Source organism: Pongo abelii, chromosome 18 (assembly GCF_028885655.2).
Source record: "Pongo abelii isolate AG06213 chromosome 18, NHGRI_mPonAbe1-v2.0_pri, whole genome shotgun sequence".
NCBI lineage: Eukaryota > Metazoa > Chordata > Mammalia > Primates > Hominidae > Pongo > Pongo abelii.
In genome coordinates this window covers 66774948-66799235 of record NC_072003.2, presented here as the reverse complement: position 1 = coordinate 66799235, position 24288 = coordinate 66774948, and the positions used below count along the sequence as shown (strand labels likewise).

Genomic DNA, 24288 nt, shown 5'->3' with positions numbered 1-24288 from the left:
GTTCAAGAGCTTTTCATGCTTCAGCCTCCCAAGTAGCTAGGATTACAGGTATGCAGCACCACGCCCAGCTAATTTTTGTATTTTTAGTGGAGATGGGGTTTTGTTATGTTGGCCAGGCTGGTCACAAACTCCTGGCCTCAAGCAATCTGCCCCTCAGCCTCCCAAATTGCTGGGATTACAGATGTGAGCCACCATGCTGGGTCTCAGACTGTCACATTTCAAGTAGTCAGTAACTGTACGTGGCTAGTGGCTACCATATTGGGCAGCATATATCTAAACTGCTCTAAACTGTTAGTACTCCTCACCATAGAGTCCTTCAGATTTAGCCCCTAACAATAAAAATGTGACTTTGCCTCCTGCTAACTAAGGTTCCCATGTACTCAACAAATGCATATTCTACTCAGAATTACCTGTGACATAGTAGGCTTTGATGGAAAGCCATGTAGAATGACTAACAAGCAGCACAAGATGGGAAGCTTCTGGAGGACAGGCACCCAGGCTCACTGCTGCTGTGCTCTCCACCCCTCCCCATTCCCCAAATCCCCCAACTCCACCTGCCCACCCAACCCCCACCCCTAGCCTGTAGTTGTGTCCTCCAAAGGATACACTTGATGCTTATTAGTGTCTTATTGTGTATTGAGCACCAAACTTACACCAAGTTCTGGAGATACAGGAGTGAACCCTATAGCTATACAATGTCAGGTAGAGATAAATGCTATGAAGACAATTAAAACAGTGCTTCCTATGTAATAATGAAGGAGGAGGGCATTTCTGTATTGCAGGACTTCTTGGAATTTCAGATTGTGTTTATATGATTTTCTTTTTTTTGTAGTTTTTGTTTATTCAATCAGTCTTTTAAACAAAAGTATATTGCTACATTTTCCCCAGTATATCATTGTAGAATTTAGTTGAAAGAATAAAACATTTACATCGAATCTGCTTGTCTTTTAATATTCAGATGGATAGTATGTGGCAAGAAGGGTAAGGGGATAGCAAGTGACTGGAGCCAGGGAAGTGACTTCTGTATTGAGTGATCAGAGGCTGGGCATGGTGTCTTACACCTGCAATCACAACACTTTGGGAGGTCAAGGCAGGAGGATCTCTTGAGCCCAGGACAAGACCAGCCTGGGCAACATGGCAAAACCCTGTCTCTACAAAAAGATTTTTTAATTAGCCAGACATGATGGTGCGTGCCTGTGGTCCCAGCTACTCAGGAGACTGAGGTGGGAGGATCGCTTGAGCCCAGGAATTTGAAGCCACAGTGAGGCATATTTGCACCAATGCACTTCGGCCAGGGTGATGGAGCTAGACCTTGTCAATAAATACTTAAATAAATAAGAAAACAGCGATCAAACAGGCCTCATTGACAAGGCAACATTTGAGCAGAAATCTGAATGAAAAAGGGGCAAAGGGGTAAGGCATGCAGGTATCTGGGGAAAGAACTTACAGACATTAGTAATAGTTAGGCCAGACACGGTGGCTCACACCTATAATCCCAGCACTTTGGGAGTCCGAGGTGGGTGGATCACTTGAGGCCAGGGTTGGAGACCAGCCTGGCCAACATAGAGAAACCCCATCTCTGCTAAAAAACAAAAAAATTAGCCAGGTGTGGTGGCTCACACCTGTAATCCCAGCACTTTGGGAGGCCGAGGCGGGCGATCATGAGGTCAGGAGTTTGAGACCAGCCTGGCCAACATGGTGAAATCCCATCTCAACTAAAAATACAACAATTAGCCAGGCATGGTGTCGCGTGCCTATAATCCCAGCTACTTGGGAGGCTGAGGCAGAAGAATTGCTTGAACTCGGGAGGCGGAGGTTACAGTGAGCAAAGATCGTGCCACTGCGCTCCAACCTGGGCAACAGAGCGAGACTCCGTCTCAAAAAAACAAACAAACAAAAAAACACAAAAATTAGCTGGGCATGGTGGCTCATGCCTGTAATCCTAGCTGCTCTGGAGGCTGAGGCAGGAGTGTCGCTTGAATCCAGGATGTGGAGGATGCAGGGAGCTGAGATTGTGCCACGGCACTCCAGCCTGGGCAACAGAGTGAGACTATCTCAAAAAAAAAAAAAAAGGAATAGTTAAACGCTAATACCCTGAGGTTATAGTGGCTCGTTGGCCCACTTGGAGGCCATTGTAAAGTACAGTGAGAGGTAGGGAGATGTCAAAGGTTGACAATGAGATCAGAGGAAGCCAGATCTTGCAGAACCTTGAAAGCCATGGTGAAGACACAGGATTTATTCTAAATGTTATAGGTAGCTCTTGGAGGCTGAGGCAAGAGGATTGCTTGAAGCCAGAAGTTCGAGACCAGCCTGCGCAACAAAGTGAGACTCCAACTCTAAAAAAAATTAAAAAAGAAATTTAGCTAGGCATGTGGCTCATGCCTATAGTCCCAACTACTTGGGAGGCTAAGGCAGGAGGATCGCCTGAGCCAGGGAGGTCAAGGCTGCAATGAACTGTGTTTGCACCACTGTGTTCCAGCCTGGGTGACAAAGCAAGACCCTTCCTCTCTCTCTCTCTCTCTCTCTCTCTCTCTCTATATATATATATATATATACACACACACATATATGTATATATATGTGTATATATATATACACATATATATGTGTGTATATATATATATAAAAAATGCTAAGTGAAAAAAACCATCATGTCAGCTAAGTGAAAGAAACAGTCTTATTGTATGATTATATGTGTAGAAGATAGACACAGCTGGGTGTGGTGGCTCATGCCTATAACCCCAGCACTTTGGGAGGCCGAGGTGGGTGGATCACTTGAGCTTAGGAGTTCAAGACGAGCCTGGGCAACATGACAAAACCCCATCTCTATAACAAACAAACAAACAAATAAATAAATAAAATAGCACCGTATATTGTATGATTCTATTTATCTAAAATGTGTAGAACAGGCAAATTTATAGAGACAGAAGATAGATAAGTGGCTTCCTAGGGCTGGGGCTCAGGGTAGGAAGGATGAGTGAGTGAGAATGGAGAATGAGCAGTGACTGTTATTGGGTACAGGGTTTCTTTTAGGGGTATTGAAATAGATTGTGGTGATGGTTGCTTGATTCTGTTAATAGACTAAAAGCCACTGAATTGCATGCTTTAAATGGGTAAGTTTTATAGTATGTGAAATATATCTCAAGAAAAGAAAGAAAGAAAGAAAGGAAGGGAAGGGAAGGGAAGAGAGGGGGGAAGGAGGGAGGGTGGGAGAGAGAGAAGAAAGGAAGGAAGGGAAGAAGGAAGGAAGAAAGAAGGGAAGGAGAGAGGGAGGGAGAGAGGAGCTGGGCATGGTGGTTCACACCTGTAATCTCAACACTTTGGGATGCTGAGATGGGAGGATCACCTGAGGCCAGGAGTTAGAGACCAGCCTGGGTAACATAATGAGACATCATCTCTACAAAAAATTTAAAAATTATCCAGGCATGGTAGCATGTGCCTGTAGTCTCAGCTACTCAGAAGGCGGAAGCCAGAGGATCATATGAGGCCAGGAGTTAGAAACCAGCCTGGGTAACATAATGAGACATCATCTCTACAAAAAATTTAAAAATTATCCAGGCATGGTAGCATGTGCCTGTAGTCTCAGCTACTCAGAAGGCGGAAGCCAGAGGATCATATGAGCCCAGGAGTTCAAGGCTGTAGTGAGCCGAGATTTCACCACTGCATCCCAGCCTGGGTGACAGAGCAAGACCTTCTCTTTAAAAAAAAAAAAAGGCCAGGTGCAGTGGCTCACGCCTGTAATCCTAGCACTTTGGGAGTCTGAGGCGGCCAGCCTGACCAACATGGTAAAACCCCATCTCTACTAAAAATACAAAATTAGCTGGGCATGGTGGCATGCGCCTGTAATCCCAGCTACTCAGGAGGCTAAGGCAGGAGAATTGCTTGAACCCGGGAGGCGGAGGTTGCAGTGAGTCAAGATCATGCCACTGCACTCCAGCCTGGGCAGCAGAGCGAGACTCTATCTCCAAATAAAAAGAAAGATCATTGGCTGCTGGCTTAACCTTAGATCAAGAATCTGCAAACTACAGCCCATGGACGAAATTCAGCCACTACCTTTTTTGCAAAGCCCATGAGCTAAGAATGGGTTTTACATTTTTAGATGGTTGAAAAAAAATCAAAAATATTTTGTGCTATGTAAAAATCATATGAAATACAAATTTCAGGCCAGGCATGGTGGTTCATGCCTGTAATCCTAACACTTTGGGAGGCCAAGGTGGGCGGATCACCCGAGGTCAGGACCAGCCTGGCCAACATGGTGAAACCCCATCTCTACTAAAATACAAAAATTAGCCAGGCATGATGGCAAGTGCCTGTAATCCCAGCTACTCGGGGAGGCTGAGATGGGAGAATCGCTTGAACCCAGGAGACGGTGGTTGCAGTGAGCTGAGATCGCACCACTGCACTCCAGCCTGGGCGACTGAGGGAGACTCTGTCTCAAAAAAATAAAAAAAATAAATAAATAAAAATTTCAAATTTCAGTGCCATTGATAAAGTTTTACTGGAACACAGCTATGCTCATTTGTTTATGTGTTGTCTATGGCTGCTCTCAAGCTATAACACAGAGCTGAGTGGTTGAGTTGACAGAGACCATGTGGCTAGCAAAGCAAAGCCTAAAATATTTACTGTCAGGCCTTTTACAGAAAAAAACTTGCTGACCCCTGGCCTAGACTGCAGCAGAGCAAGGGAGGAAGTAGACAGACCAGTTAAGAGGCTCCTGCAGTATCCAGATGAAAGATAATGGTGGTTTGGTCTATGGTGGTAATAGTAGTGTTAGAGGTGTTCAAACTCTGAATATGTCTTGCTGGTAGAACTGACAGGGTTTGCTGATGAATTGAATGTAGGGTGAGAGAGAATGGACAACTCCTTTGTTTCTCTCCTGAGCAACCAGATGAATGGTGGATTTTGAGGGATGTGTACACAGGTTTAGGAAGGAAAATCGGGAGTTAGGATCTGAACATGTTGAGTTTGAGAGACAATGAAAGGGCAATAAAACCATCCAAGTGAAGGTAAACAGGAGGCGCTGGATGTACAGGTCTGGAATTCATGGAAACAGGCCTAGAGATAAAAATTTGGGAGTCATAAAAGCTGATATGTAAATCCATGAACCTGGATGTTTTGGAATACTGTATATTGTTTATAGGGGAAATACAAAGTAGTTATTACAGGTCCATACATTAATATCACAGGGCCTCCTAGAACTTCCTGTGTAATTTGGCAAGGCCACTTTACCTAAATGTAAACTGATCTGAGCCCTTCACATCCATCAGCCTGGGTGGGAGTCACAGCTGCAGAGTGTGGAATTTCCCTTCAGGGTCATTCACCAGGGTTTAAATTTCATGGCAAATTATCAATTCTTTTTTACTTTCCCCCTGAAGTCCACTGAGGACAATGTGTTGACAGGACATGCTACTTATGTTTCCTTTTTCACACCTTCTGGGGACTTCTCAGTTTGGAACTTTAAATTGTTCCACTTGTGAGCATTCTGCTACCAGCAAGCAACCCAAACATGCCTTCATTCCTTGTGCTCAAGGGAGCCAGGGAGTTTTTATGTTGATCACACAAATGACGTTTTTAAGAAAATAGACCAGTGGCAGTCTCACATTTCCCATTACTCATGATGTGAGATGACTGTGATCTTGGAAAGGAAGAGGATGACATAAACAGCAGATATTCATCCCAACTGTGTAGCTTGTCTGTGGTGTGGGTAAGTGGATGACTCAAATGCAAACCCCTTGACATGGCATCAGGGCTCCTCACAGGCTGGCCCATCTGCTTGTGCTGGCTCATATCCCAACAAAGACACACACCTACATGCAGGCAAGGCCAAATACACATGCACACACACACACACACACACACACAGGCACACACATACTTTGAAGTTCAGCCACACCCCAAGCACCCCACATGCTTTCTCTCTACACCTTTTCACTTGCTGTTTCCTCTTCCTGGATTCCTCCCCTTTTAAGATTTGGCCTTGGCTGGGGACAGTGGCTCACGCCTGTAATCCCAACTCTTTGGGAGGCTGAGGCGGGTGGATCACTTGAGGTCAGGAGTTGAGGCCAACTTGGCCAAGATGGTGAAACCCCGTCTCTACTAAAAATACAAAAATTAGCCAAGCGTAGTGGCAGGCAACTGTAATCCCAGCTATTTAGGAGGCTGAGGCAGGAGAATCGCTTGAACCTGGGAGGCAGAGGTTGCAGTGAGCCAAGATTGTGCCACTGCACTCTAGCTTGAACAACAGAGTGAGACTCCATCTCAAAAACAAACAAAGAAACAAAAAAAAAAACAAAAACGATTTGGCCTAAATGTGGCCCACTGGAAGACTATCCTGACATTTCCTGAGCTTTTGTCTCTCTGCTCTCATAACATACTGAATTCCCCCATTCTAGCAGTGCTAATTCTGTTGTGATCATGTATTCATATGTCTTTCTCCCTCACTGGGCTGTACTCTTTTCATGTTTTTGTGAAACAAACACCTAGCACCTCTCACAGTACCTGGCATTTGCACATGCTTAACAACATATCTGTTGAGAGAACACTCAATGTTATGCTCCAGATGACTTCTGCAGAGTGAGGTGACTGGAGCCCGCAGTGAAGGGGTAGGTTTGAAATGCCGAAAGCTGGGTCTTGTTTGGCTTTGGGGGCTGACAGCAGCTGTTCCGCACATCCTTTTGTTCTACCAGCCTTGCTTTCCTTGAGCCTTAAAGCAGTGCTGGCCCTCCTTGTCTTTACAAGGCAGTCAAGGATTTGGAAGTTCCCCCAAGCTCCTTTACCATCACATTCTTTCCAACAGCCTACATCAGAGCATGAGGCATCTCTGAGAACTGCTGCTGCTTTGGAAAACCTCCTTTAAGTCCCAAAGTTCTGCCAGCAGGGCGCATTTGTCAGCCATCTTTGGCAACCGCACACATACATACACATACTTCCCCACGCCATCAGTTTTATGTTGCTTCTGATTGACACATTTTTTTCACCACTATCTAGGCCAAAAGCAACATCATTTATTCTTGTGCTAGAAATTAGCCATCTGAATTCATTTAAGGTCTGTATTTCCCTTAGGAAATCCTCTCTCCAATAACTTTTTCCAGGTCATAACATGTGAAAAGTAAAATTCCTGGAAGTTGTATTCAGGCAGATGAAAGCGGACTTGAAGTCAGCCTTTAGAAGACCAGCCACAGACTCTGTAGCAATTTCAGTCAGCAAAGCCAGAGGGCAGCTGGAAGCCCAGGCTCTCTGGAGTGTTCTTCATTCATTTAGCCATTCATTGAACAACAAGGTATTGAGACCCCACAGGCCTTGTTCTAGGTGCTGCAATTATGGCAAAGGACAAAACAGCCAAGGTCCTGAGGTCTTGGGGAGGTTATATCTATTAGGGGAAACTGGCAGATCAAAAATAAGTAAGTTAGGGGCTGGGGAATGGTTTCTGTGATTTCTTATAGCACCCGAATGGCTTTCCGTGAGTAGAGTACTTGTATTTCTAGAAGTCAGAGCAAGTATTGGTTGACAGAGTTCGGGAAACAGCTTTGTTGAGGCTCCTGAGCCTAGGTCAAGGCCGATGCCTGGGCCTGGCATGCAGCATGACCTGACTGCAAGGATGGCAATCTTTGTGGACTTGTTTTAGTTTTTCTCTTTTTTAAGATTTCTCAGGCATACCTTTGTTGGGGAAAATGGTGCTGCTAACACTTTACATGCTTGGAAATATCAGGAAATGGAGATTCTGCCAAATAGATCATTCTTTCCTCAACTAGCACATCTCCTCTCAAACTAGCTAGACTGTCACTACTGACCCATTCCAGAGGACATATCCAGTACCAAACACCTCCAAATAGGAGTGTTGTCCTGGGAAGGGATTTCTCTCCCCTTCTCCCCACCACAGGCCTCCTCCCATGTGGCCAATTTAGAGTTGTTCAAGGGCACTATTATTTTCTCCACTGAGACAGAATCTTGGGGATTGAATCTGCAGTTGAAGTAAGTGGCAGATTCAAGTTCCTGTGATGCAGTCCACTGAGCATGGGCTTGGAGTGCTACGCTCCCCTAGCTGACTTTCCCTAGTTTCATTCTTTTCTTGCCACTTCGCCTACTGTCTTTCTATCCATCACAAATCAGACCCAAGCTAAACCTTTTCTTCTTGCCATCCTCTCTCCCTCTCCTTCATCCCTGTCTCTCTCCCCCTTAGGTCTTCCCTCTGGCCTCCAGATCCCAATGTGGAATCCCTGTCTTCATTGTCCTCTGAACTCCATAGGTTCTGCCCATTGTAATCTTGTGCTGGTTTTTCCTGTGGTTTTGGATACTCAACGTCTTTCCATCTTTCTCAGTTTTATGAGTGCAGTCTACTTCTCTGTTCGCTCCTTTGGAGATCTCCCATGTTTCTTTTTCTTTGCAGAGAATCAGCCCTCTAGCCCTTCCTTTTCTTTCTTTCTTTTTTTTTGAGCTGAAGTCTCGCTCTGTCTCCTAGGCTTGAGTGTAGTGGCATGATCTCGGCTCACTGAAACCTCTGCCTCCTGGGTTTAAATGATTGCCTCAGCCTCCAGAGTAGCTGGAACTACAGGCATGCACCACCAAGCCCGGCTAATGTTTTGTATACTTAGTAGAGTTGGGGTTTCGCCATGTTGGCCAGGCTTGTCTCAAAACTCCTGACCTCAAGTGATCGGCCCAGCTCGGCCTCCCAAAGTGCTGGGATTACAGGTGTGAGCCACCGCACCTGGCTAGCCCTCCATTTTCATGCATTCTTTCATATGCATGCTAGGTTCTAGAATACAAAATGGGGATGCATCAAACCAGCCTCTCCCCAGGAAGCTTGGTATAGGGGGAAGAACTGGCCTGAAACTGAGCCAGAGGCCTGCAGAGAGAAGTGAAAGTGTTGGGTGTCTGTGGGAACAAAGTGGGAGGATGACCCATTCTGGCTCGGAGAGGCTCTAGGCTCTTCAGGAAGAGAATGGGGAGGAGTATTCTGGGCAGATGGAACAGCGTACACAAAGCTGGGGAGGTGTCAAAGAACGTGATGTATTTTTGGAGTTTTGTGGAGTTTAGTGTCACTGATGATGGGGTGTAAACATAAAGAATGATGGGAGATGAGGCTGGAAAGGTAATTTAGGCTGGGCGCAGTGGCTCATGCCTGTAATCCCAACACTTTGGGAGGCTGAGGTGGGAGGATCATTTGAGCTAAGGAGTTTGAGACCAGCCTGGGCCACATAGCAAGACCTCATCTCTACAAAAAATCCAAGAGTTAATGGGGTGTTACGGCACACAGCTGTGGTCCAGCTACTTGGGAGGTTGAGGCAGGAGGATTGTTTAAGCCCAAGAGGTCGAGGCTGCAATGAGCCCTGATGATTGTACCACTGCACTCCAGCCTGGGTGACACAGCAAGGCCATATAAAAAAAAAAAAAAAAAGAAAGGAAGGAAGGAGGGAGGGAGGGAGGAAGGAAGGAAGGAAGGAAGGAAGGAAATTTAGGATATGACCTCCAAGAGGAAGGAAATTAACATATTATTTCATTTAATCTTTACAACAGCTTCCAAATTTTACTGCCTCCACTTTGCCAGTGAGGAACCTGAGGCTTGGAGAAGTTACATGACAAGTGGAAGGCAGCAGAGGCTGGGAAAAGCAGGGGGAGGGAAGGGGATGAAGAGAATTTGGATAATGGGTACAAAAATACAATCAGATAAAAGGAATAAGTTCTTGTATTTGGTAGTACGCTAGGAATACTATAGTTAACAATAATATATTGTGTATTTCAAACTAGCTAGAAGAAAATCGTTGAAATGTTTCCATCACAAAGAAAAGATAAATGTTTGAGGTGATGGGTCTGGCCCAGTGGTTCATGCCTATAATCCCAGGAGGCCAATATGGGAGGATCGCTTGAGCCCAGGAGTTCAAGACCAGCCTGGGCAACATGGCAAAGCCCTGTCTTTACAAAAAACTTAAAACTTAGTTGGCTGTGGGCCGGGCGTGGTGGCTCATGCCTGCAATCCCAGTACTTTGGGAGGCTGAAGCAGGCAGATCACTTGAGTCCAGGAGTTTGAGACCAATCAGGGCAATGTGGCGAAACCCCACCTCTACTACAAATACAAAAAAATTAGCCAGGTGTGGTGGTGCATGCCTGTGGTCCCAGCTATTCGGGAGGCTGAGGTGGGAGGATCACCTGAGCCTGGGAGGCGGAGGTTGCAGTGAGCCAAGATTGTGCCACTGCACTCCAGCCTGGGAAACAGAGTGAGACCTTGTCTCAAAAAAAAAAAAAAAAAAAAAATAGCAGGGTGTCGTGATGTGCACCTGTGGTCCCAGCTACTCAGGAGGGTGAGGTGGGAGGATCAGTTGAGCCCAGTAGGTCGAGGCTGCTGTGAGCTGTGATCATGCCACTGCACTTCAGACTAGGTGATAGAGTGAGACTCCGTCTCAAAAAAAAAAAAAAAATGACGTGATGGATATCTTCATTACCCTAAATTAATCATTATACATTGTATCCATGTATCAAAATATCACATGTACCCCAAAAATATGAACAACTATTACATATCAATAAAAAGAAAACAGTTGCTAAGGGTTTGGGCTCCAGAGTCCTGGGTTTCATTCCTAGTATTTCCACTTACTTGGTGCACTTAGTCCCCTACCTCTTCCTGGACCTAGCTTCCCATGTGCTCAAAGGGAGTGATGATACCAGAGCCTACTTTGTTGTCAGGGGAAGATTGGAAGGATTCAGTTTAAAAGTCTATGGGTAATAAACGTTAGCTCTTAAGTGACAGAATCAGAATTTACCCCAGATATGCTAAGTTCAAAGCCCTTGTGCTTTTCGTGTATACCCTACTCCCTCCATTGATTGTGAAGGACCTTATGTGCAATGCAAAGGAGAGTCTGGATTTATCCCATAGCAACAGGAAGCACTAAAGTTTTTTAAGATGAGGAGTGATTTGGACTCACCTCATATGTTTGCAAGGTCACTGTGTGGAGAGGACCTGGGGGCTAGGGGACCAGGACTAGGGGAAAGGAAAGGAGAGAAAATGGAGAGGCAGGATGGGCATGGTGGCTCACACCTATAATCCCAGCACCAGCCGGTGAATCATTTGAGGCCAGGAGTTCGAGACCAGCCTGGCCAACATGGTGAAACCCTGTCTCTACTAGAAATCCAAAAATTAGCCAGGCATGGTGGTGGGCACCTGTAATCCCAGGTACTCGGGAGGCTGAGGCAGGAGAATCACTTGAACCCAGGAGGCGGAGGTTGCAGTGAGCCTAGATTGCACCACTGCACTCCTGCCTGGGTGACAGAGTGAGACTCTAATGTTCCCTTCTAATGCTGTGGAAAGAAATCCCAGGGTTCCTGGAGGTCCAGAAACTTCATAACTGACACTGGCTCTAATCTCAGTATACGTAAATTGTAGTCTTTTATATCTTTCTTCTCTCCCAAGCTGAGAGCTTCTTGAGGGCAGGCACAGTGTCTGACTGTGGCCCTGGTGATGCACAATGAGTATTTCTCAAATGAATGACAGACTGTCTTCCAGCGTTCCATGCACACACTGTCTCCCCCATTGTTCACTGCCACAGGAAAGCACTCCCCATGATCCCACCATTGCCCAGTGCTTTTGCAAACCCTCCAGCCATCCAAAGTGGGAAAGATTCTCCCGCTGTGGCCCGCCTTCTTTTGCATTGACCTTAAGTGATTATGCGGGCACAGTTTATAGCTTGGCCACCAGAGGGCTAGTCTCAACGCTCAGGATTTTTGAGAGCAACTTCACAAGGGCTTCGTTGACATAGCAGCATTTAGAGGCAGATTATTTGTTAGTTTCAGACTAAATCTGGGGCACCTGTCCATTTTGAGGATCTGGTGCCTTTAAAGTACCACTTGCCCTGCTATATCCGGAAATTTATTGGGAAGATATGTATCTTCTTCTAGCGTAAAAACAGGAAAAAAAAAAAAAAAAAAAAAGGGAGAGGGTGCTGATGTTATGATAATCTGCCCCCTGCAGAACTTTTGAGGGAGAACGGGTCCCTGGGTAAGGGCGGCACAAAGACCACCCTGGGCTTCAGGCTTGCCTAGTTGGGGTGCTCCACTCCAGCCTCAGCCCACTCCTGGTCGCCTGATCCTTCAAGCTGACAAGCTCTGGACTTGGAAGACTGCTTGGGCAGGCCACAAAGCCTTTGACCTCAGCTGCCTCATCAGTAAGACACTCACCAACCACATCTGTCTCACAGAATCATGTGATGGTAAATGAGCAAACGTGTGTCAAAGTGTGTTGAAAAATATGGAGTCCTGTGGCAATATAAGACATGTTTATTATACCTCAATCTCACCACTTAGATCACTACCCAGGGTTAGGATGAACACAAACAATAGCAAATCACAATTATAACAGGTTGAAAGTGATTTTGAGCACTCAAAGGAAAATGATAGCAGAAAATAACAAGTTTTTAATGATTAAATAGAAATTACTCTTTAGATTGTGCAAGATAAATTACTATTACTCAACATAAAATTATAACAAAACTTGTTTCAAAAATCAGAAGAGAAATAATCATTGGGACTTTGAATATCCGCGTGTCACCCTATAGCCCTACATTTTTACATTTTTTGTGTGATTGCCTGATTTATTTCAAAACACTTAAAGTAAGTCGCTGGGCGCGGTGGTTCATGCGTGTAATCTCAACACTTTGGGAGGCCGAGGCAGATGGATCACCTGAGGTCAGGAGTTCAAGACCAGGCTGGCCAACATGGTGAAACTCTGTCTCTACTAAAAATACCAAAAAAAATTAGCCGGGCGTGGTGGCAGGTGCCTGTAATCCCAGCTACTCGAGAGGCTGAGGCAGGAGAATCGCTTGAATCCGGGAGGTGGAGGTTGCAGTGAGCTGAGATCACACCCCTGCACTCCAGCCTGGGCAACAAAATGAGACTCTGTCTCAAAAAAAAAAAAGTAAGTCACATACTGTTTTTCCTGATCTTCACACTAGAATTGGTAGATAGTTACTTGGTTTAGATTCTCAAGATAGTACTCTTCCTTATCTAACAGACTCTAGATAACCTGAAGGAAGGGAAACACCATCTACGCGTGCGGCCTGCAGACATACCTGTTGCTGAGAGAGCATCTCTGAACTACTGGCGTACGTGGAAGTGTATTAGCAAACCCTCAGAATTTCCAATCAAAAGCCCCGCCTTCACAGGTAAATTGGGATAGGCTGGCCCTCCCTAAAGCCCACACCAACTTTCCCTCTCCTCACCCTAACAGAAGTGGCTTCCATCCAGAGAGCAGAGAGTGCCTGATTTCTGAGGCAGTCTCTGTCATCTCCTTTGATCTTCTGCCCTGCCACAGGCCCTCTCCATGGCTGCTTGCCTGCTGGAACCAACATCCTCCTCCACACTCACTCCTCTGCATTCTGGCTTCACGTGGGCAAGGCGAGGCTTCATTCCACTCCCTCCTATTCATCAGGGAACGCCACCATTCTTTCGAGTTTCCTCCAACCACCACACACAGAATGTCCCCAAATGATCACATCTGATGGGTGCCTGGCAGCATAGTTCAGCCTATCTGAGACATGAGTACAAAGCATTTATGATTATTGATGGATTTTAGCTTCCAGGAATGTCAAAAGTATCTATTTTGTCTGTGGATCACTGTGTTTGGTTTGATCAATTAGAAAGAATCAAATGGGTAAATGAATTTAATGACTTTGGGTACATAAGTCAAAACGTCACATGTCCCACTGCCCTTCACTGTTTATAGAAAAAAAATAGATTTCCAGCTGGACACGGTGGCTCATGCCTGTAATCCCAGCATTTTGGGAGGCTGAGGCAGATGGATCACGTGAGGTCAGGAGTTCGAGACCAGCCTGACAACATGGTGAAACCCCGTCTGTACTGAAAATACAAAAATTAGCTGGGTGTGGTGGCACGTGCCTGTAGTCCCAGCTACTTGGGAGGCTGAGGCAGGAGAACCAGTTGAATCTGAGAGACAGAGGTTGCAGTGAGCTGAGATGGCACCACTGTACTCCAGCCTGGGCAACAGAGTGAGACTCCATCTCAAAAAAGAAAAGAAAAAAAAATAGACTTCCATGCCCCACTCCCTACCACAGTCCTTCCAAACCTTAGGGCTACAACTGAAAAGATAAAGAAGGAAGATGTGTCTGGCAAATGGCAAGGACCATATCTTGGGGGGTCTCTCTAGCATCCTCTGGGGCCCCTGGGTCAGTGAAAGCCTTGCTGGAATCAGATCCCTAGCTTCTGAGAGGTGGCAACACTGCCTGCATGTTCTCTTCCAGGCCTACATGATAAGGCACCTCTGGGGCTCATGGACACACCCCTGTTAGACACAGAAGAGGAGGTGCACTACTGCTTCCTGCCCCTAGACCTGGTGGCCAAATATCCCAGCCTAGTGACTGAAGACAACCTGCTGTGGCTGGCTGAGACGGTGGCCCTCATCGAGTGCGAGTGCAGCGAGTTCCGCTTCATTGGTGATTGCTCTGTCCAGGGGTTGGGTGGGGGGTGGGCTGTTAGGACCCATTCACCCCTCCCCATCACATGTCCCACAGAGGCCCAGCTTGGTGCTCAGGGCCTCAGGAGCTTCCCTGGGTAGAGGTGGCGGAAGTATGACAGAGCCTTCCAGGAAGCAAGCAGATTCCAGCATTAGAATCTCGCTAGACTCACGGCTATTTTATTCACTATTTGTTTTGGGGTGGCCTGGCTGTAAAAGTGTCAGGCACTGGAAAGTGTCAGGGACCACAGGAGTTGGTGTGACGGGCAGGGAGCTCAGCTGGTTGCCAGTCGGCTTCTCTTCTTACTCTGCCCTTATGTATCCAACTGGCCTTCAGGCCTCAGTTCCTCTCACCATAAAATGAGGAATCCAGATTGTTTCAAAGAATGGTGCTAGCTGCTCTTAATGTCAGCAAACTCAGAATAAAAGGGAAGGAGGGTGGATGGTGACAGGTTCCCCCAGAGTCATAGCAGAATTGTCCACTTGAAGTAGTGACCTAAGGAAGGATGAGATTTTCCACCTTTGACAGAGAGAGCCTCTCTCCCCCTACTGCCCTAGGATGAGCTCTGTTTGGGATGTGAACTGAATGATCTCTTTGACCCCAAGATGCTACTGCTGTCTAGATAGATAGGGCAGCAAACACTCAAGTTACACTAGGAGCCCAAATGTCTGGAACCCCAGTCATTCATATTCATAGTCACCTAGAAAGTTGTCTGTGATGTGCTTCTGTATCTTTAAGTTGATTCACACAGGACATTAGCGTTGGCTCCATCTCTGCCTCCCATACTGCAGTCCAGGCAGGGACAAACTGCAAGTGCCACCCACCAGCCCAGGCTCGGCCGGGCCCCTCCTCTCTAAGCAGCAAGACAACTCCCTCTTTTGGAATGACCTGCTCTTGGGTCAAGACTCACAGGGTAAGTCTCAGGGCCAGTGTGCCCACCAGGAGGGCCTGGCTTGGGAGCCCCAGGCCATGCCACGGGAGGCCACACCCACGGCCTCAGACACAGGAAAACAAAGTAATGTGGGGTCTTTCACCTTGAAAACCACACACTCAAAGCTAATCTAATAAGGTATGTTGATAAGTTGTTTCAGAACAAGGAGAACCTAGGATAAGTTACAGCACCAGAAACCTGCCAAAACCAGGACCTACAGTTAAACCAGAAATAGCCTCATTAACTCACTGTGTTCCCCTTTGTTTTCCAAGTGAATTTTCTTCGCTCACAGAAGATTTTACTACCGGATAATTTCTCCAACATTGATGTATTAGAAGCAGAAGTGGAAATTCTGGAAATCCCTGCACTCACTGAAGCTGTAAGGTGGTACCGGATGAACATGGGTATGTCACCAGGAAACCTTGGCCCCCCCTTGACAGTCTTGGCTTGACCTGGAAAAGCCAAGAACAATCTTCCCTCACACAACCACTTTGGGCTTTGGGGGTTAGTGAGAGAATTGGGTCTTCTGGCTGACTCTGAATCCAAGAAGAGGATTAACAGCCTGAAACCCTGCGTGCTGCTCTGCTGGCTCAGCCTTCCCACTGAGGGTGGGGAGTGGGCAACCAGCCAGGGGTGTAGAAAGCCCAGCCCAGCCTGGATCAGGAGGAGCCCAGCCCGGGTGGGGAGCCAGGCTGGAATGTCCTGGGCCTGAAGGCAGGCTTCTCAGGGGCAGGGGAGGTCTGCCCTGCTTGTGAAAGTGGTGGGGACTAACAGCACCCACCAGCCACTCCCATCCTTCCTCTTCCAGGCACGGTTGGAGGTGTGGGAAATGCTCAGTGCTTCATGCATCTCACCCGCCCCCAAATTCCCTCATCACCTCACATGGAAACCCCCGGCCGCTGTGCCTGTTTCTGCCTATTCCTGACGCTTGCTGACCCCTGTCCAGCCTAGGCCTTCGTGCTCCCAGCCCTACCTCATTCCAGCTTGTTCTTCCCCTCATGGTTTCCTCAGGGCCGTTCATCATTCCATTTCCCAACTCCACCTCCATGGAAGCTACTGTGCATGTTATAGGGTGCCAGCTACCTGAGCATGGCTTCAGCCGCCATCCTGAGAATATGTAGAACTGCATTGCACATGGGAAGTTTGGCCTGGACATCGCCAGACATTTATCCCATGGCAATCAGGCCTTTCCTTATCTTCAGGCATAGATTTCCCAGCCTTCTCCCAGACAAATAGAAACCCATCCTCTTGGCTAGGCGCTGGTGGCTGATGCCTGTAATCCCAGCATTTTGAGAGGCCAACACAAGCAGATCACTTGAGGTCAGGAGTTCGAGACCAGCCTGGCCAACATGGTGAAACCCCATCTCTACTAAAATACAAAAATTAGCCGGGCATGGTGGCGCACACCTGTAATCCCAGCTACTTGGGAGGCTGAGGCAGGAGAATCGCTTGAACCCAGGAGGTGGAGGCTACAGTGAGCCGAGATCATGTCACTGCACTCAAGCCTGGGCAACAGAGTGAGACTCCTTCTCAAAAAAGAAACCCATCCTCTTTGTGGGGAGTGGCATGCTCCAGCAGGTCTCAGGACCCTGTCCCAGGGCCTTATAATCCGCTTAAGGTGGTGTGAGTTCAGCCCCTTCCCTCAAAGCTTTCTACTCCTCAGAGAACATAGATCATTGTGAGATGGTAGCGTAGTCCCTGCTCCACAGAGCAATGCAAAGATGGAGGAAGTGTGTTGACAGCCAGGCTCTGGAAGCTGGCAGCACTCCTCAAACACAAAGGGTGGCTTTAGCTTTCTACAAAGCATCACAATAAGGGAAACAGCTGTGGTAACCTTGGAGATGGACAGAGCTGACCTCAAATCCTAGCCCTGCCCCTGCCTAGCTTTGCAGTTTAGGGCAAGATACTTCATTAGCCTCTCAGGGCAGGTTCTTCAACGTGAAATGATGATAGCACTACCCCCTCTTGTAGGGTTGCTCTGAGGATTGGAGATGATCCACGAACATCCCCCAGCAGTGTGCCCACTGGCACACTGTTGCCACGGAAGCAGGGTCCCGAAGGCTGTGATAACTGTATTCTCTGGACTGTACTCTGGGCCCACTATAGGAGAAAAAGGTCCCATCCATAAACCAGCAACCCAAATACCCACCCTGAAAATAATGCCACACGGTATGTCTCAGGGGGAAATTCTGCCCAGGAGAGCCAGCAATAGGGGCTGTGAATCCAGGAAGCCTGTAACACACATTGAGTTTCCAGGCCATGGTTGCCGTTCTTTACCTTTGGATGGTTACAGAAGAGCTTGGAACTAATGGAGACTCCTGCAGAGGCTGGGGCCAGTTGGCTGCTTTCCTGAAACTTAGGAAATTCAGATGCTAGTGATACAGCAAATGAATCCCCCCACTCCCAACTCACCTCCCAACAAATAGTTATGACTTCTAAGCCTGAGTATACAAAAAAATTATACTGATTTTGAGAAGATCTCGCTTTGGACTGTGCAAGGAAATATCCTTCCTCTGAGCCTCCTCGGTACAATGGAGGCAGCAGTAGGAACCGAGCCCCAAAGCCTCCAATCCAGCTATGACCATGGGGGGCCTAGGAGTCACCCCTTTCTCCCTGACACAGGTGGCTGTTCCCGGACCACCTGTTCTCCCCTGAGCCCCGGGAAGGGGGCCCGCACAGCCAGCCTGGAGTCCATGAAACCGCTCTACACAATGGCCCTGGGTCTGCTGGTCAAGTACCCGGACTCTGCGCTGGGCCAGCTTCGCATCGAGAGCACGCTAGACGGAAGCCGACTGTACATCACAGGGAACGGCGTCCTCTTTCAGCACGTCAAGTAAGGCCCTCCTTAGGGCACGCTGAGTCCCATCACCCTTGGCTCTGCCCTTCCCTCTAGGAATAACCTGGGGCCTTTCCCACTAGCCAGAGGTGAAGTGTGTCCTTGGGGCCAGCCCATCATTTTAGCCATTACCATCACCAGCACCACCACACTACCACCAGGTTAGGGCCTCAAAGGAGAGGGCTAGTGCCAAGGTACAAGGGTCGCTAAGGTTCAAAGGCTTCAGACCATTTCCTATTTCTGTCCTCTGCAGTCCATTTCCCTGGTTCTAGCCCTGTGCTAGGTCTGAGGTGACCAGGCCACAGTCAGGGAGCTGGGTACCTCCCTGTGCAGACCCCTCTACAAAGGTCCTCCGCCACTCTTGGGAGGCTCACTGGACACACAGAAGGGCCAGAGCCGGGGTGAGTCCTCTTAGAAGCAGGGCAGGGCAGGGCAGGCCAGGCCAGGCTTCCCAGAGGTGCTGATCCTCAGCCTTTGCCTTAGGGGATGAGCTCAGGATGTCCTCATTAGTGCAGGGGCAAGGAATCCAACCCTGTTTTGTAGATGGGCAAACTGAGGTGCAGAACAGCAGAGCAACTCTCTGAGGGTCACAAAACAGACTGGCACCAAAATCGAAGGTAGAAGTGGGTTTTCTGGAGCCCCTGGGAGAGGGTCAGCTGACCCTGAATGCTGTCTTTTCCCAATATTGTTGTTTTGGGCTCTTTTAGCCCATAAAGTCCATATCTTTCAGAGATGTCCACCCTGATGTCACAGAGGGCAAAGACAAGTGCCTTGGAAGGGAGGGTTTGGAGAAGGGGGTTGATGTTTAGACCCCAGCCTTTTTCCAAGACCAGGCTGCAGCACAGTGACTGAGATGTCTTGGACAGATGCGTATGAGGCAAGAAGGGAATGGCTGGGCCCTGGGCTGGCCCTGGAACCTGAAACAGGGCCCGGAGACATGAAATTAGTCCATTTAGAGGGCTTTGCCGAAATAAGTCAAGCTCAGCTCCAAAAACGTGACCTGTTGTCCAGGCTTACTCTCCTACAAGGTTAAACAGATTTCCAGTTAAAACAAGGAAATGGGCTGGGCGCGGTGGCTCACGCCTGTAATCCCAGCACTTTGGGAGGCCAAGGCAAGCAGATCATGAGGTCAAGAGATCGAGACCATTCTGGCTAACACGGTGAAACCCCGTCTCTACTAAAAATACAAAAAATTAGCCGGGCGTGGTGGCGGGCACCTGTAGTCCCAGCTACTCGGGAGGCTGAGGCAGGAGAATGGCATGAACCCAGGAGGCGGAGCTTGCAGTGAGCCGAGATCATGCCACTGCACTCCAGCCTGGGTGACAGAGTGAGACTCCGTCTCAAAAAAAGAAACCCAGTCTCTATTAAAAATACAAAAAAAAATTAGCTGGGCATGGTGGCGGGTGCCCGTAATTCCAGCTACTTGGGAGGCTGAGGCAGGAGAATCGCTTGAACCTGGGAGGCGAAGGTTGCAGTGAGCCGAGATTGCGTCATTGCACTTCAGCCTGGTGACAGAGTGAGACTCCATCTAAAAAAAAAAAACAAGGAAAGATGTTAATGATGCCTGATTTGAGCCAGTGTTGTGGCAAGGCATCCTAGGCATGGAAAGTTTACAGGCTCGACTCTCTTGGGGTGCAATGCTGATGTTCTTCATAACAGACCTTTCCTCTGGGCAGGAACTGGCTGGGGACTTGCCGGCTGCCCCTGACAGAGACCATTTCCGAGGTATATGAGCTCTGTGCCTTCCTAGACAAAAGGGACATCACCTACGAGCCAATGAAAGTGGCTTTGAAGACTCATCTGGAGCCAAGGACTTTGGCACCCATGGATGTGCTCAGTAAGTGAGAGAGCTTCTAGGTTTGAATTTAGCATCAGGGGAGTATCTGGGAGACTGGTGGGAATAGATGAGGTGGCCAGGACGAGGAACTGTAGATGGAGGAGGAGGGGAAAGCCAGGCCAATATTTTGGATTTTTACAAAAGGGAAACTTTCATGTTAAGTGCTCCCTCCTCACCTCCAAGCCCATAGTTCGTCTCCAGCAGCACACAGGGCTGTTACCCAGTCTGGGGCCACGCAGGACCTCCAGGGCAGGCCTGCCTTGACCCTGGGAGCTGACTTGCTGTGCTTCTCACAGCCATGAAGGGAGGAGCCTCCTCTGTTAAACAGAGCTGTCCCTGGGTCCATTTAACAGCCAAAAAATAGGTTCAGAGAAGAAAACTCGCTCAAGTTACACAGTGGTCAAGCTGGGGTTTGACTGAATCCAAAGCTAATGTTGTTTTCACCAGCTGCCTATAACTTCTTATTACCAAAATTTGGAGGGCAAAGTTTAAGCTGTATTACTATCATTTAGCAACATCCAACATTTATTGAGTACCAGCCATATACCAGGACAGCAGTAGACACTGGCGGTACAGAAGTAAGCAACGCAGACTTAGTCCCTTTCTTCCTGGAGTTCACGGTCTAGTTCTATACATCTTATCTCTTGGTTATATAATCTAGTTATATACCCTTCATTCATTACAGAGCTCATTGGAAACTGCTTCCCAAACATCAGAACAAGGCCTACATATAGTCATCTCCAGGAAAAGGGTCATGGGTTCATCTTCCCAGCATACAGCCCCCATTCTCCAAACATGCCTAGAGGCTTAGTCTCATAAAAGTGACAGGGATTTGATGAGAGTTGGCTCCATGACATTTGCCAAACCACGAACATAAACACACAGAGGGAGATTCCTAGCTTCAGTCTGAGTGGCCACATGAAAAGCTACACACTCAGGACACACCCAACCAGAAACCGGAGGCAGCTGGCATTGTAGGTGGACAGGGTCATCAACCCAGCTTTTCTGAGGGAGGAGGGTCAGGTGAAGAGGGGCAGTGCCCTTTCCCGCCTCACCACCCAGGAAACCTTGCAGCACGCAAGTTTATGCCAGGGATTTCTGCTGTTTCTCAGAGTAGGCAACACAATATGACTGAGGAAAGATATTGAGACTTAACATGAAATACACTACTGACCAAAGGGCCCCTACCTGCTTTCCCTTCTGGCCATATGATGATGTGTTCTATCTCCTGGATTCCCATAGATGAGTGGACAGCAGAGATCACCGTGTATTCCCCACAACAGATCATCAAAGTGTATGTTGGAAGCCACTGGTATGCAACCACCCTGCAGACACTGCTGAAGGTACTGACGGCCTTGGCCGCCCTGCTCCCCATCTGGCATCACCACCTGAGCTGCTCTGGGGGCCATCACCTGGCCCTCACACAGCTTCCAGCACTTGCTTAGAAACAAAGACTTTCCCGCCAGGTGCGGTGGCTCATGCCTGTAATCCCAGCACTTTGGGAGGCTGAGGTGGGCAGATCACGAGGTCAGGAGTTCAAGACCAGCCTGACCAATATGGTGAAACCCCGTCTGTACTAAAAATACAAAAATTAGCCAGGTGTGATGGCACATGCCTGTAATCCCAGCTACTTGGGAGGCTGAGGCACCAGAATCACTTGAACCCAGGAGACAGAAGTTGCAGTGAGCCGAGATCACGCCACTGCACTCCAACCTGGGTGACGGAGTGTGACTCTGCCTCAAAAAACAAAACAAAACAGAGCGCAAGTGGACCGAGTGGCCTGCTGGGAAGGCCCTCCGGAGTTTGGGTAGGGAGGGGGCCAGCTCTGAGGGGCCTGGACTGAGAAGGAGGTACGGCGGGCTTCCAAATGCCTTGAGAGGGTGGTCTAGGGGCCATCAAAAGTTGAAGCAGGGATGATGTGCTTCTCCCTGGAAGCTCTGCTCCCCACCATGGTTCCCTGTGACTGACAAGACAAGGAGATGGAATCTCAAAGCCTCTGCTCTAGTGTAGTTGGAAAAGGGGAGTGAGAGAAGATTGACCTGCCCCTTCCCAAAGACTTAGCCTCTGAGACTGAGTCTGGTGTCCAACCCCCTCCAGTATCCAGAACTGCTGTCCAACCCTCAGAGAGTGTACTGGATCAGATATGGACAAACCCTGCTCATCCACGGGGATGGCCAGATGTTCCGACACATTCTCAACTTCCTGAGACTTGGCAAACTGTTTTTACCATCTGAATTTAAGTAAGTGAAGCAAGGACGCAGTAAGATAAAATCACGAAGGCTGACCCCTCCCTTAGCAACAAAGGAGACCTGAGTTGCAGCCTTCAGGGAGGAGGTTATTTTATTTCCATCGTGGGAACTGTTGGCGGCGGCAGCTCCAGGAGCTCATGCCCCCTCCCACACTCCCACCCTAGCTGCCCAGCTGGATATCTCCTTGTTGTTTGCAGGGAATGGCCCCTCTTCTGCCAGGAGGTGGAGGAATACCACATTCCATCCCTCTCAGAAGCCCTTGCACAATGTGAAGGATACAAGTAAGGAAACTTTATCACGACTCTATGTTTAGAATTTGGTCCTTTAAATTCCTCTTGAAATCCTGTCCTAAGTCCCACTCCTAGAGGATCCTGTTCTCCTTGGGGTTGAGGGAGTGAAGCAGGCCCAGGATTGGCCAGTGACCTAGGCAAAACCCTTTAAGAGCCCCTTCTTCCCTGCTGTCTAGTATTAACTCCCAGCCAAAGAGCAGATCTGACCAACCGGCCAATGGCCTGATGGAAGTCTCTACTCACTAACCAACCACTCTTCGTTTCTGCAGGTCATGGACTCAGGAGAAAGAATCTGAAAATGAAGAAGCTTTTCCCATCAGGAGGCTGCACGTGGTGACAGAAGGGCCAGGGTCACTGGTGGAGTTCAGTAGAGACACTAAAGAAGTAAGCACCAGCCTCCTCTGGTTGGTGTTGTCCTCAAAAACTACTACCACCGGGCTCAGGGTGGATGGGGGTAGACTCAGCTACTGAGGGGTGCAGCAAAATGAAAGAGCAGGGCCTACATGGGTTCCTAGGACAGGACCTGGCTTCCGAACCGTGAAGGAGGCACAGGAACTTACTGGCCACTTGTGGCCTGCGATGCTGATTGTATCTCCTGTTGGAATGACAGGCCACTGGGCTGGCACCACCCCCACTCAGCCTGAGCAAAGCTCAAATGGGTGACCCCTGTCAGGGACGGGATTGTTGGGGGAGAGCAAGTGAAGTCTTGGAGACCCAGCTGATTAGATCTTGGGCAAGGTGTTGATGTCCATGCCCAACCTATCCAGAGTTACTGTGCCCTTCCCTCCCCAGACCACAGCCTACATGCCTGTGGGCTTCGAAGACTGCAGTGATAGGACTCCATGGAACAAGGCTAAGGGAAACCTGGCCAGGTCCAACCAGATGGAGGAGGCTGAGCAGTACACTCGGCCCATCCAGGTGTCCCTATGCCGAAATGCCAAGAGAGCTGGCAACCCTAGCACATACTCACACTGCCCTGGCTTGTGTACCAATCCTGGACACTGGGGGAGCCACCCTGAGAGCCCCCCAAAGAAGAAATGCACCACAATCAACCTCACACAGAAATCTGAAACCAAAGACCCTCCCGCCACTCCCATGCAAAAACTCATCTCCCTGGTGAGAGAATGGGACATGGTCAGTTGCAAACAGTGGGAATTCCAGCCACTGACAGCCTCCCGGAGCAGCCCTTTGGAGGAGGCCACCCTGCAGCTCCCCTTGGGAAGCGAGGCTGCTTCCCAGCCTAGCACCTCAGCTGCCTGGAAAGCCCATTCCACAGCCTCAGAGAAGGATCCAGGACCACAGGCAGGGGCTGGAGCTGGAGTGAAAGACAAGGGGCCAGAGCCAACCTTCAAGCCATACTTCCCCCCAAAAAGAGCCAGCACCCTGAAGGACTGGAGCAAGCAGAGGACCAAGGAGAGAGGTGAGTGCTGTCCCCCTTTGATCTAAGTCTTATTCACAACAGAGAAGGCAAACTCCTTGGCCAAGATGGCAGAGCAAGTTAGTGACAAAGGAGGACTAGACCCTCCCGCTCACCAATGCCATCTCTGTGTCAGGCAGCAGACACAGAAATGACTGGCACATTGGCATGGCTGGAGGGGCCAGGAGAACACATAACGGCGAAGGGATGAGTGCTGTGGGAAGGAGGCGCCTATGAAGCAGGAGCACAAAAGAGGCTGAGGGCTGAGGAGT

The 24288-nt window shown here is 48.5% G+C and overlaps 1 protein-coding gene and 1 long non-coding RNA gene across 5 annotated transcripts in view; one reads left to right on the top strand and one right to left on the bottom strand.

Moving 5' to 3' along the window:
* The window catches only part of KCTD19 (potassium channel tetramerization domain containing 19), a 37459-nt gene that overhangs the window by 9294 nt on the left and 3877 nt on the right, over positions 1–24288 (top strand). For all 3 annotated transcript variants that reach the window (XM_054534945.1, XM_054534946.1, XM_002826535.5), the window contains exons 3-12: positions 12998–13148; positions 14244–14435; positions 15660–15791; positions 18010–18220; positions 19900–20060; positions 21303–21403; positions 22158–22300; positions 22507–22590; positions 22869–22983; positions 23392–24019. In XM_054534945.1, coding sequence (XP_054390920.1) covers positions 12998–13148; positions 14244–14435; positions 15660–15791; positions 18010–18220; positions 19900–20060; positions 21303–21403; positions 22158–22300; positions 22507–22590; positions 22869–22983; positions 23392–24019 — 1918 coding nt within the window. The remainder of the gene's footprint in view (positions 1–12997; positions 13149–14243; positions 14436–15659; positions 15792–18009; positions 18221–19899; positions 20061–21302; positions 21404–22157; positions 22301–22506; positions 22591–22868; positions 22984–23391; positions 24020–24288) is intronic.
* LOC129050940 (uncharacterized) lies at positions 2049–23432 on the bottom strand. Of its 2 annotated transcripts, XR_008514869.1 has the most exons (4): positions 16361–23432; positions 15637–15839; positions 13206–13513; positions 2049–2336 (listed from the first exon to the last, which is right to left on the bottom strand). It is a non-coding gene; the product is annotated as an uncharacterized LOC129050940 (long non-coding RNA). The 2 variants fall into 2 exon arrangements; XR_008514868.1 differs by lacking the exon at positions 2049–2336 and having other exon boundaries at positions 13135–13513.